Here is a 14,143-nt window from a genome sequence, read left to right as displayed (position 1 = left end):
AGGGTTTCCAGTGTGTCTGAAGAAAATTCTGATGCCAGTAGTGGAATTTTCCTATGCAACATCAATGAACAATGAAGGATTATATTTCTCACTATCCTGACTACAAAGTATATGTTCAAAACAGATTTGACACCCTGTCTGTGTATTGGATAAAATATAAAAGGACAAAATATGTATTAAAATTACAGTGTGACCCCGCTATAATGCACCCCACAATAACATGAATTGCGGATATAACACAGTCATGGCATGGCTGCCGAATGGTCATATATTCATTTGCACAAAGTCATGAATTTTTTTCTTCTTCAAAGTACGTGTAATGGTATATAATATATTGTCATTTTTGGGAAGAGATCACATATGAATTTGAATATAATATGATCATACATGGTTCCTGAAATTTTAAATTTATCTCTTACCTGGATTTTTTTTTTAAGTACGAGAAGTAGTGTGTAAAACATTTATCATTTTGGGGAAAAGTTTACATATGAATTAGAATATAATACGATCATTGTGTGGCTTCTGAAAGTTATGCCAAAATAAACAATATCAGAAATGTTGCTCATTACTGATCCATGAGTAAAGCCAGTAAGTCATCTTTGTAATTGTCTTCACAATTAATTCTGCATACAGTGTTGCTCAAACAATAGCCGACATGTGTTTCTTCTTTCTAAAAGAGGAAACTGGTCTATGGTGTGAAGGGTTAAGTTTTCCAATGACGAAAGCCTAGATTCAGCATTATACAGTTGGTTTGTCCAGGTTCGCTCAGAAGGATTTACGATTTCTGGCCCAATTCTGAAAGCTCAGGCAGAGATATTTGATCACCGTATCAATGGAGATGATTTCAAAGTTAAGGCGAGTAACGGCTGTCTGGACAGATTCAAGAAACGGCACGCTATCAGCCAAGTTCTTGTGTCTGGGGAAATCTGCTCAACTGATAAAGAGGCTGCTCCAATTCCTACCAAATTGAGCTTGAAAAGCTACTACAGGAAGGTTGCTACACAGCCGATCAAGTTCATAACTGCAGCGAGACTGGTTTGTGCTTTAATATGTTCCCCTGGCAACCAAGACATAGTCACAAACGAGAAGGCTTTAAGAAGAGGAAGGACCGAGTCACTCTTTTGTTTTGCATCAAGTCTGGCAGCCACAAAGTCAGACCTCTAATGATTGGAAAATCAAAGTTTTCCCATATGTTTTCATCATATTAATATGAAGGTCCTTCTCTTTGAATACACTAACAGCAAGAATGCATGGATGAATAGCTCCATATTTGATGACTGGTTCCATAAAACATTCATTCCAGCCGTTCTGGCTCATTTGCGAAAACTCAAGCAGGAGGAAAAAGCTCTCCTCCTGCTGGATAATTGCCCTGCCCACCCCCAGCAGAAAATCTTGTCAGTGGTAAGATTAAAGTCTCTTATCTCTTGAAGAACACTTCATCAGAAATCCAGCCACTGGACCAAGGCATCATATTGGGATTTAAGCAAAACTATCATCACACAATGATCAAGCGGATGGTAGCAGATAACAACTCCTTCGATACATCACTGGCATCACTCAACTTGAAAGAAGTCTATCACCTTGGCAGGAAAGACTGGGATGCTATCTCTGTACGTTGCATTGAACAATGCTGGATAAAAGGTCTTGGTCCAGCTTTTCCGTCATCTACACACCATAATAGTGATGACGTCAAGCCTGAATTTACAGGATTCACTAAAGACGACATATTTTTAGCAGAAGAAGGACTAAGAGAATATGAGCACAGTCATCATGATATCCTCAACTGGTATTCAGCAGATGACATCTGCCTCTTATAAGAGGACATCTCAAATGATGAAATTGTTGCAAATGTCAGCTGGAAGAATGAAGGTGCACAATCAGAGCCCAAAACCAGTGACACTACTGACACTGATGATGGTGATGGCACCCCAACTCTCCCACCAAAAGCGCCAGAGGAAGAAGCCATTTTGAGGTGGCTAGGAAAAAAAGAATTTGAAAACATTGTCAAAATCTAACAACTCAAAAGCGTACGCAACTTTGCCGGAATCCAACAGTTTGCAGCAAAGAAGCGGAATGCACTTAACCAATTTGTAAAGAAATGATGAAATTTAAAATTATGGAGTCATGGAACCAGACTGGCTATGCACTTTTCGCAATGATTAGTATAGTAGTTTTCACATGTTTCTTTTAAAATTCACTAACTCTGAAGTAAAAGTTATATGCACACTAAAAGCATGTGTTGATTGTTAATTATTCTTGCTGTAGTCATTCAAACAAATAGGCGTACAAGTGTTAATTATTAGGAATTTACAATGGATATAGGTACACGGAAACGCATATGAGAAAATTTTATCAGTAGGAAATTTGTACAGACACCATTCATTGACCCTGGAACTTAATAAATTGTCCATGTGCTTCATCTTTCTTAACCTAATTTTGCTGTTAATTTTTCACATTGAATTCAGAAACATAATGATCTGTGACAAAATTATTGAATAGTTTAATTAAGTACAGTAGTCCCCCTCTTGAACGACCCCCCTGACCAGCAACCACCCGCTCCTTACGGCCAGAATCCGTTGGCACCGACGAGTTTGTGTTCAAAAGTACCCCTCGTGAAAGGCCACCTGGCTAACGTGACCAGCGGCCAGCATATTAGTGCAAAATCATAAAATGTACCCCTCACAAGCGGCCGCATTTTATTTGATTATGTATCCAGAACCAGTATTGTATTCATAACGTGTGTTAAATAATCCAATTTCTGTTTCCCGATGTCAGATTTTCGTTACTGAAAGAAGTGTTGAGTAAAGTACATTTACCACTAAGGTTAATATATCATTTACGCCTCACGAGAAGCCAAATTTATTCCATAAAAACCGAGAAGGACTCAAATTTTAATCCATACAAAACGGTACGTACATGTAATCCAATTAGCCTTACTGCTGTGTTATCATAAGATGTCCGGTTTAGTCCCTCTGATAATTGTTAAGAATACAATTATCGAACAGTAGTAATAGCTGAGAAGTGGCAGTATCGATGTACAATACACAAGTCAGCAGGAAAATGGTTTGATAGCCTTTATGGCTTCCCTTAGTAAGATGTTGAGCTTGTTCACTTTGGTAATCAGTGGCTATTACTACTGGCAATAATTGTCAAAATTATGAATCCTAGCGGCCACGAGGTCAAATCTGCGTGATGTTGATGGTACATATCGAAGCCGTTTTGGCTTCTCTCACCTAGTTTCAAGAAATGTATAAAAACAATAGGGTACCAGACTGCGACTAACGAATCACATGACAAGATCACTTCCTTTAAAAACACACAGTAATTTGTTTAGATGCATGCAAAATTGTTTTATCAGTATTTTAGTTGGCAACATGAATAACTTACTGCAAAATGATCAACATGTCATCGAGGAAAATAAAAATTCTCAGTTTAGAAGAGAACGTGAAAGTAATTCAACTGATGGCGGGGGGGGGGTCATCGAGGATCCTTGCAGAAAACTAACGTCGGGAAGACTCAGATAAACAATATCGTGAAAGATAATTAAACAATTCTGCAGAAGTGGAAAAGTGAAATGGACAGAGAAAGGAAGATTGTTTGAGCCAATATGACGTTTGTATCCTGATTTGAAAGACAAGAAAAAGCAAAAATTTTGTCAGTTGAACTGGGATATGACGACTTTACCGCAAGTAATGGATGGTTGCACAGATTTCAAGTGCGACACAATATCAAGTGTTCTGTCATTAGCGGCAAATCAGCTGAAGTTAATAATGAAATTATCGAAGATTGGAACAAAAGACTAAACGTTATATGCAGGGGATATGACAGCAAGGATATTTTTAATGTGATGAGACTGGTTTGTTTTTTAGACTGTTACCAACAAAGTGACGTGATGTGAACTGTAACATAATTATAAAGACAGTTTTAAAACTGTATCAATGGTTATTCATAGCATTCTTTTGCAAATGATGACAAAGTTTGTTTTACATTTATTTCACATCATGCATGTGATTTTTTAATTAAAATATTAAATATTTAAAATTAAATGTACTTGTGACTTTTTTCCATATGTATTTACTATTCGCATTTGTCATCCCTCTATAGAAAGGCCACCCGCATTATAAGGCCACTTCCCTGCTGCATTAGGGGTGGCCTTATAAGAGAGGGACTACTGTATGCAATTTTTGCAATGGAATTACATGTAGCTGCATGCCACAACAGTACGATATCAGATGGCAAGTAAATGGAGTTAATACTCTGTTTTGCTTTATATTAGACATTGAATTCAGACACAATGATATGTAACACAAATATTGAATATTTAAAATCTGCATGCAGTTTTTCAATGGAATTACATGCAGTGTGGATGAACTGCATTCCACGATGGCACGATTGTAAACGGTGTTCATACCCTATTCATGATATAAATTAGACATGACTACATGTATATGTGCCAATGAAATAAGTAAAATACTGTAAAACCACGTATTAACACGACCCCACTATTAATGTGATCCAGTTTTTTTAGACCCCAATTCTCACATTATAGCGGGGTTGCACTGTATTTCTATATTTTGAGATAAGGTATATTATTAAATTTACTTAATTTTTTTGTTGCTATTCACATCTATGTCTTTGTTCCTAGAATTTAAGGGGTGTGAAGTATACAGTCAAAAGCTTCTAATACTTTTTCTGACTCTGTTTTAGGATTGTATGTTTATGGAATCTCATTGCCTTCCAGTCATGAAAATTCTGTTATGGGTAATGGAGAAAAAAAGTTCTCATTAGAACAATATGTTTCAAATATGACCATGTAAAATGCATTAGTTTATTTTTGCTTATGCATTCATTGGCTATGCAGTCACATTGGTATCAAGGGTAATAAGATAATGTAGTTAAAGCTGCCCTCCAGCTACAAATGTTTCTATGGGAGATCCCACATAGTCTTTAAGTATTAAATCAATCTGTGCATTTGATATACATGGGAAAGAATGTAGAAATTAAACCCCACAAAGAAGCATCAAAATATCGAACCCACCTCTGGAGAGGGGCATTATTCATGTAGAATAAATCACAGGGATGAGATGGTGTTGTACATGTACATGACTAGAGAGGTAACAAATTATTGATAGATATTGACATTATAGTATTTTTTGTGATGGTACACTGTATTTTGTGGTATCTGAACTACTGCAAGAATAGTCTCAACAAGTAAGCACTGGCAATATTAGCTCTCAAACTTGCATTGTTCATTCAGGGATTCATCAAGGCTCAGTTTTGGGCCCTTTCCTCTTTCTTATCTATATCAATGATCTGCCATTAAATAATGAATCCACAAATACAGATTTATTTGCAGATGATGCAACCTTGATACATCTAGTTCTCATACTGAACTTAACCAAATAAGATTAAACTCAGACCTTATTAGAGTCTGAAACTGGGCACAAGAAAATAGGATGGTAATTGTTGAAGGTAAAACAAATTGTATGATTCTGGGGACGTCACAAAAGTTACACGTCAGAGGACCCAGAACTATCTCTTACAATAAATAATCATCCATTAGAAAATGTCAAACATGAAAAGCTTGTAGGTGTGTCCATAGATAATAATTTATTATGGGATGATCATATTGATAAGCTTTGTAAAACAGTTATCCAAAATTGCCCTACTCAGCAGAATCAAGAAATATTTACCTATGGGAACTTGTGATATAGACTACAAGTCATGTATTCTTCCAACAACGGATTATTGTTCAAATGTATGGGTAACTGTGCTAAATCTGAGTTCGACAGGAGATATAAACTTCAGAAACAAGCAGCATGCATAATTTTAGATGCATCTATTGATCATCCCTCAAAAGCATTATTTATAGAACTCAGATGGTTCACAATATATGAAAGTATAGATTTTCACAAGGCAGTTCTTTTATATAAATGTCTACATGGAACTGCACCAGAGTATCTTCAGGACTTATTCAGGCCTTTTTCGACACAATGCCAGTTGAAATCAATATCACATGGAAACCTTCTAGCACCAAAACCAAGAACAGAGCAATAAAAAGAGCTTCTAATGCAGTAAACTCTGGTACATTTCTGTGGAACAAGCTTCCACTACATGTAAAATCTGCTGAAAATATTAGAGTATTTAAGAAGAGATATCATAAGCATGTACGTGTTTCTAATAGATATTGGAATTTAGTATTTAATACTAAATATGTTAAAATAAACAATTATTATTGCTATCTTTCATATAATGTGCATTGTTATACTCTCCTTAAGATGGCCTCAAGGGAGAATAGTCCTTGACTAATGAGTCACCCTCTATAAATAAAGCATTATTATTATTATTGTTAATATTCAAATACATATTGAATCATAGGTGACATTATATCATTGTGTGTATGAGTTAAGATTTTTAACATAGCTTTGAACAATTTTAGTCACATTGCCATGGTGTCTACAGTGTGGCAGGTGGCAGTTCATAGTGATGTCTCGCAGACATGTAGCTTGATGTCCCACCCAGTCACATTATCCTGACACCAGGCCGACCTGTCCTAACACTAACCTCTTAATGCTGAGCACCAAGTGAGGCAGTTGTTAGTACCATTTATATAAATCTTTAATATGACTCGGCTGGTGAATGAACTCTTGATATCATATGAGGCAGACACTCTAACCACTTAGGCCACTGGAGCAGTCTTTATATCATTGTAGTTACATTTGATGCTAATGCATGAATTAAAGTTGAAAAAAGAAAGAAACTTTAATAGCTTTATGTCTGATCTTATGATAACCTATGTACTGGACATTAGTCATCAGGCTTGTTCCCTACTCAGCAAGAGAAATCATCACTGACATCACATCATGTACTTATTAGTGTTTTACTAAGGTATACTTTTGTAAAATGAAAGATGAAACAAATTGGGAATGTATCTATTGGGGTTGGAGGGACATATCCCTATTAAGCCTATGGCATGCTGTCAACTCTGTGTTACTAAAAATAGTTTGTATTTATTATGATAGATACTTTTCTGTATTTGACCTTGAAAAAGCAATTCAAGCTGTTCTAAGGGACATTACTCAAACTAACCCTAAAAAGGAAATTATTAGGCTGTTACCAGCTTTTATATTGTTTGCCATCTGTGTAAACAATCATTTCAGTAGAAGATGTTCGTAGCGGTAACTGTTAACATATTTTCCATTGAAATGTTGTTGTTTTTTTTAAATTTTGTAATAAACTGGCTTTTGTCTGCAATCGGAACATAGTTGTCAACATTTGATCCTGTTCAGTGTATGGTATTGATCTGACCCTCCAAGTCATTAGAATTCTGTTGAATGTATCATATTGATTGAAGACTCCCAGTCATTAGTACTCTCAATACCTTGATTCTGTTGAATGTATCATATTGATTAAAGACTCCCAGTCATTAGTACTCTCAATACCTTGATTCTGTTGAATGGATCATATTGATTAAAGACTCCCAGTCATTAGTACTCTCAATACCTTGATTATTTAGGTACGAAAGATAATTTGTTGATTTAGTGGCAAATTAAGGTATGAAACATACTTTGTTGATTTAGTTACAAATTAAGGGGCCCTGAGTGGCCAAGTGGTCTAAAGTGCTCACTGTTACATATCACTGCCATCTCACCTCTGTGTGGGTTTGAGTCACAGGTTCGGCTAACATGGGTCTGTGAGAAAGTTTGCTAGTAGCTTCTTGTGGGTCGGTGGGGTTTTCCTGGGTTCTTCCTCCACCATTAATATTGGCCGCCATGTATAGCCTATCTTGTGCTGAAACATGGCGTTATACCCTACAACAACCAACTACAACCACAAATTAAGGTATGAATGATACTTGATTTAATAATTTCAGTTCATAAGAGTATGTTCTAATCCCACAATGCATTGCTTAAACCAAAGTGATGGACAAAATTTTAAATGTAAACCTTTCAGCATGTTTTAGTTGTCAAATAATCTCTAGCCATGATTACATATCATATAAATAAAACCGTATGCAGAATTCACTAAACTGCTTTTATCTATTCAGGTAGCATTTTATACCATTGCTGTGTGCTTGCAATGCCAACACAGCAGCATAGCCATTACATGTAAAAACAAATGGAGAAGGCATATTGCAATATGTATTGTATCATTGCTTCTATATTGCAATATGCATTGTATCATTGCTCCTATATTACAATATGCATTGCATCATTAGTACTCTATTCGAGTATGCATTGTATCATTACTACTCTATTTCAATATATATTGTATCATTACTACTCTATTGCAATATGCATTGTATCATTATTAATCTATTGCAATATGCATTGTATCATTACTACTCTATTGCAATATGCATTGTCTCATTGCTCCTATATTGCAATATGCATTGGATCATTAGTACTCTATTCAAGTATGCATTGTATCATTACTACTCTATCGTAATATGCATTGTATCATTACTACTCTATTGCCATATGCATTGTATCATTACTCCTATATTACAGTATGCATTGTATCATTAGTACTCTATTCCAGTATGCATTTTATCATTACTACTCTATTGCAATATGCATTGTATCATTACTACTCTGTTGCAGTATGCATTGTATCATTGCTCCTATATTGCAACATGTATTGTGTCATTACTACTTTATTTCAATATGCTTTGTATCATTACTCCTATATTGCAGTATGTTATATGTAATTATTCCTATATTACAGTATGTATCATATCACCACTCCTGTAATGCAATATATATTGTATTGCCTGTTAACTATATGAAATGTATTATATAGCCATGCAGGTATTGTGGTGTGTCAAATGACAATCAGGCAGATGATTGATGACTCTGTAACTGACCTATGCTTACCTTCTGAACCGTCAACCTCAACCAAACTGTGTACTATGCTAGTGTCTACCAGCAATGGCATAAATCACTGTTAAGTTTTTCAACATCCCAACTGTGAGACATAAATTTCATGTCAACTTGATCAGACAGTTTTTTTTATGATCTGAACATGTCAGTGTCATAAATTACTTTTAATATTTGGTGTTTGATGGCACAGCAACATGTCAGTGTCATAAATTACTTTTAATATTTGGTGTTTGATGGCACAGCAACATGTCAGTGTCATAAATTACTTTTAATATTTGGTGTTTGATGGCACAGCAACATGTGGTGTAAAGTACCTTGATGTATCGATTGAGCTACCTCAGTTCCTGTTCAGGAATGTTAATTTTTTTCAATGAAAATCAAACTTTGTATATCAAAACCAATGGAATGATCTGATTAACCAGATAGAACTGGAACTTATCTGCCTAATACATGGGTAAAAATATCCACTGACGTTGTTGTTCAGTGGGATTTAAATTTTGATAAGTGGTTAGATTATTTCAATCGTGGCCCCAAGTGGTCTAAAGCGCTCACTGTTACAGGTCACTGCCATATCACCTCTGTCTGCGTGGGTTTGAGTCTAGTGTTCGGCCAATGAGGGTATGTGAGAAAGTTTGCCAGTCGCTTCTTGTGGGTCACTGGTTCTTTTCCGGGTTTTCCCCCGTTTCTTCCTCCACCATTAATACTGGTTGCCATGTATAGCCTATATTGTGCTGAAAAATGGCGTTAAACCCCACAACAACAACAATGACAACAGATTATTTAATATTTCCTTGATGTATACCACTTGACCACATTTAACTTGTAAAATTTTAATTCTGCTCTTGAAAGAGGGATTTTTCCAGAAAATAGTCTGTGACCGATAAAGGCTGATGGCCTGATGAGCGGAATTAAAGTTAATACATCTTGACTGTATTCCAGTTTGGTTTGCAGCAGAATATACGTCAGATGCGGAGGTGGCAGCATGATCACCAGGTGATTAAAATACAGCATTCCATGTGCAAAGAAGACAGTGCCATAAATGCTTCAGGTGAGGAGGAAGAAGACTCAGATCCTGGCTTGTTGCAGAAACTTGCCAAGAAACTTAGACGGCAGTCAAATAGAAACTCTCAGGTGAGATTTGGATGGCATATATTCTTGTCATTAAAAATCAACAAGCAGATGAAAAAACTTCATATATAATATATTGTTTTTGATAATAAAGTCTTTCTGTCATATGTGGAACAGGTATATAGGATTACCCTTGTCTGTAAATTTGTATGTTTGTCTTTTTGATCATTTGTAATATCTTTGGTTAAATTTTGCAGTTAGGTCAATTTCTCAGGCATGTTTGCCCAAGAGACTACTACTTGTAGAGGTGTCTTGGTGATGGCAGTGCCACCCAGTTAAAATTCAGTCACTCTGACCTACATTTTGCACCTAAGTGGCTTCGTTTGAGTTTTGCAGTTAGATTAATTTCTCTGGCATTATTGGACAATGTAATTTGGTGAGTACATCTTATCAAAATTAAGCTGATGTGAGAAATATTTCATGACTAATTCCTTCTGGTTATGTTTTGCATTTAGGTTAGTTTCTCATGCACATTTGACTACAAAGTTGTACAGAAAAGGGGTAGAGTATTCTTGTTCTGTGTATAATTTCTAGTCCTGAATTTTCATTCAACATGTTCTCACCCAATCCATGAGCTTAAATGGTACAACAAAAACTTCCTGTCAATTTTAACTCCATCTCAAATTTCCACTATTTCAATTCCATCCTAAAATTTCCACTATTTCAACTCCATCTAAAATTCCTAATCTTCAACTTCATCCTAAACTTTTCACTGTCTCAACTTCTTTCTAAAATTTCCACTATCCCAGCTCAGTCTTAAAATTTCCACTATCCCAACTTCATCCTAATATTTCCACTATCCTAACTTCATCCTCAAATTTCCACTATCCCAACTTCATCGTAATATTTCCACTATCTTAACTTCATCCTCAATTTTCCACTATCCCATCTTCATTATATAATGTCCACTGATCCAACTGCATCCTAAAATGTCCAGAATACCCGACCTTAATAGTTATTGACAATATATCTTCATTACTCCATGTACCGCTCCGGTGGCCTAGTGGTTAGAGCGTCCACCTCGGATGCGGGAGGTTGTGGGTTCGATCCCAGGCTGAGTCACACCAAAAACTTACAAAAATGGTACTAACAGCTGCCTCGCTTGGCGCTCAGCATTAAGAAGTTAGTGTTAGGACTGGTCGGCCTGGTGTCAGGATAATGTGGCTGGGTGGGACATCATGCTACATGTGTGCGGCATGATGCCCCAGTGCTAGATATCACTATAAACTGACACACTGCAGACATCGTAGCGATATGACTGAAAAATTGTTAAAGCTACATTAAAAATCCAAATCACACACACACCCATTCTCCATGTAAGGTCTTCACTTCACCAATGATAGTTCCTACAAACCTGTTTACCCAGGACAGATTATCCAGATTTTGTACGATAAAACCTGAAAAATACTACAAATTGTTAGGCAAGACAACAGAAATCTGCTGAATTGGCAGAAAATGACACCTTTCATTCCACTTATAAAAATAATTTTCGTTGAAAAAGTATTATCTGATCAGTGTAAAAAAAAGTGTTTATTGAATAGTTCCTGTGCAAATTGGTGAACTATCTGCAGGCATCAAAAGGGAACAATCGGCAGTTGTTTTTTAAAATGATTGACTACAGTAGTGTCATGCAAAAATAAAAATTGGAAGAAGTCCAAAAGTTGAATGCTAGTAAAAAAAATTCTGAAAATTTATTTTGGCCATTTATAAAACAGTCTAGCAAAGGAGTTCATTATGTTCACTGTGGTGTGTGTTAATTGGATTTTTCTGTTGCACATGGTGGTAGAAGTGACATAAAAAGACATGTTAAGTACGAATCCTACAAGGAACAGGTCAAAATAAAAGCATAAAATAAGTCTGGGTTCTCTTTCTGTAAAGCACAGTGTCTGACAGTGAGGAAATGCATGTTATTCATGAAGCAATGATAAGCCACCTTTTGAAAATTTGAAAACAGCTGATTCATTAAACAAGGATTTAATGAAAATGTTTCCATGTATCAAAATTGCAGCAGAGATATGACTGAAAAAATTGTTAAAGCTACGTTAAAAATCCAAATCACACACACACACTCTTAAGACTGAGATAGCCACAAGAATACTTCTTAAGACTAGGTAGCCATGATAATACTTCATATGACTAAGGTGGCACCAGAATACATCTTAATAATACCAAGATGTTCATGACAAAACTACCTTAGACCAAAGTACACCACTCCTTTGATAACTCGCTTATAACGCAGCTTCAGGCATGGATCCCACTTTTTTTAAACCAGAAAAAACAAAATTGATCCATATTTCTTGAACTTGAAAAAAATTGTGATCAAAATTAGTAACTGAAACGTTACTTATATCACTCGTTTTATGGTCAAAAATGGTAGATATGACCTGGAAACTTCAATTAACATTTTGAAATTATCAATTTTTAATAAGAAGTCATATAATTGGTTACATTTTCTTTCCAAATGACATTTCTAGTGCACCATAATTAAAGATATTCAAGGAAATTTCGATCAATGAAAATGTCACTTACGCCTAGTGTAGGCAGTATATTAATATTTAAATGCCAATTAAATAGTTTTTATTAAGTGAAATTTGTGTTTTAATTCTATCTTTTAGTTTCACTTAAGCTCAATCATCATAAATGCAATGTGTATTTAAACGCAAAATGTGTCAATCTACCAGAACGGCTATGTCCGCAAGTGTTTCTCTGAGAACATAATTAAGTGCCGACTGTTTTGATAACTGACTTGTAGAAGTATTTGTTGTGTTGTTGCAATGAATTAACACCTGTCCTCCTTTGTATTGGGCCCTATCACGTTAATTATTTATTTTGGATCAAATAAAGGAGGTGGATTATTTAAAAAAAAGTTAAAAGGCACTAAAATCCTATATACTTAAAATCTAGCAACCCCGGTCGTATGTCCGGTGAACTCACTTCATTTGATCAATTGAACACTGTTATAAATTTTATTGCGTATGTAACATAAAACTACCTTAAACTGACCAACTCTTTCATAACTGTGATCAAAGATAGCAAGGCAACCAAGCGAAATGAATACTTTGTAAAATAAAGAGCTTGGTTTCACAGATACGGATGATAAGAGGTTTCATTATTACATTAAATATTGCTATAGAAATTATTAGAATTAAAGGTTTAAAAGGAAACAAAACTAATTTATGTTCATTAGGTTGTTCCCACTTAGAAACATAATGCAGGTCAGCAAAATAAAGTTAGAATTATTATTCTGTACATTGAAGTAACTTTATATGCCTATTTATAGGAATATAATCAAACTTGTTTCATGTGATACATTTTGTGGTTTTATTCATAATCATCTTTTCTGACTTAGATGTTTTGGAGAGTCTTGAAAGAGATACATCTTTAGATTTAGAAAATGCATGTTTTCTAATCTAAAATGTTCTTTAATTCCATTCAGTAATGGTCATATGTGATCCTTGAAAAATTTATTTCATCCTGGAAATTTGTATTTAGAAAAGCATGGGAACCATGTTATGAAGACTGTGGTGGACATGACTGTACTTAACATTAAGGTGGTCTCCAGAATACTTCTCAGGTTTGAGGTGGCTAACACAGTACTTTGAACACTAAGGTGGTCATCACACTACTTAACAATAAGGTCATGCTCAGAATACTTCTCAATACTAAGGTGACCCATGCAGTTCTTATTAAGACAAAGATGGCCACCACATAACTTGCTAACATGACAGTACTTATGACTTAGGTGGCTGTGACAGTACTTATGACTAAGGCGGCTATGACAGTACTTATGACTAAGGTGGCTTTGACAGTATTTATGACTAAGGTCGCTATGACAGTACTTATGACTAAGGTGGCTATGACTAAGGTGGCTTAGGCAGTACTTATGACTAAGTTGGCTTAGACAGTACTTATGACTAAGGTGGCTAAGACAGTACTTATGACTAAGGTGGCTTAGACAGTACTTATGACTAAGGTGGCTATGACAGTACTTATGACTAAAGTGGGTATGACAGTACTTACTAAGACTATGGTGACCACCACATTATATCTTAATGCAGTGTTGGGCATCACAGTACTTATTATGACTAAGGTGGCTATGGCAGTACTTATGACTAAGGTGGCTTTGACAGTAC

At 35.5% G+C, this 14,143-nt stretch overlaps 1 protein-coding gene across 1 annotated transcript in view; it reads left to right on the top strand.

Annotated features, from left to right (window-relative positions):
* LOC149784640 (uncharacterized) overlaps nt 1-14,143 on the top strand; it is a 51,936-nt gene that overhangs the window by 34,369 nt on the left and 3,424 nt on the right. The window contains exon 7 of the mRNA XM_089932696.1: nt 9,822-10,013. Coding sequence (XP_089788822.1) covers nt 9,822-10,013 — 192 coding nt within the window. The remainder of the gene's footprint in view (nt 1-9,821; nt 10,014-14,143) is intronic.

Source organism: Sinohyriopsis cumingii, chromosome 14 (assembly GCF_028554795.1).
Source record: "Sinohyriopsis cumingii isolate HCF-2022 chromosome 14, ASM2855479v2, whole genome shotgun sequence".
NCBI lineage: Eukaryota > Metazoa > Mollusca > Bivalvia > Unionida > Unionidae > Sinohyriopsis > Sinohyriopsis cumingii.
This window is presented reverse-complemented; position numbering and strand designations above follow the sequence as displayed.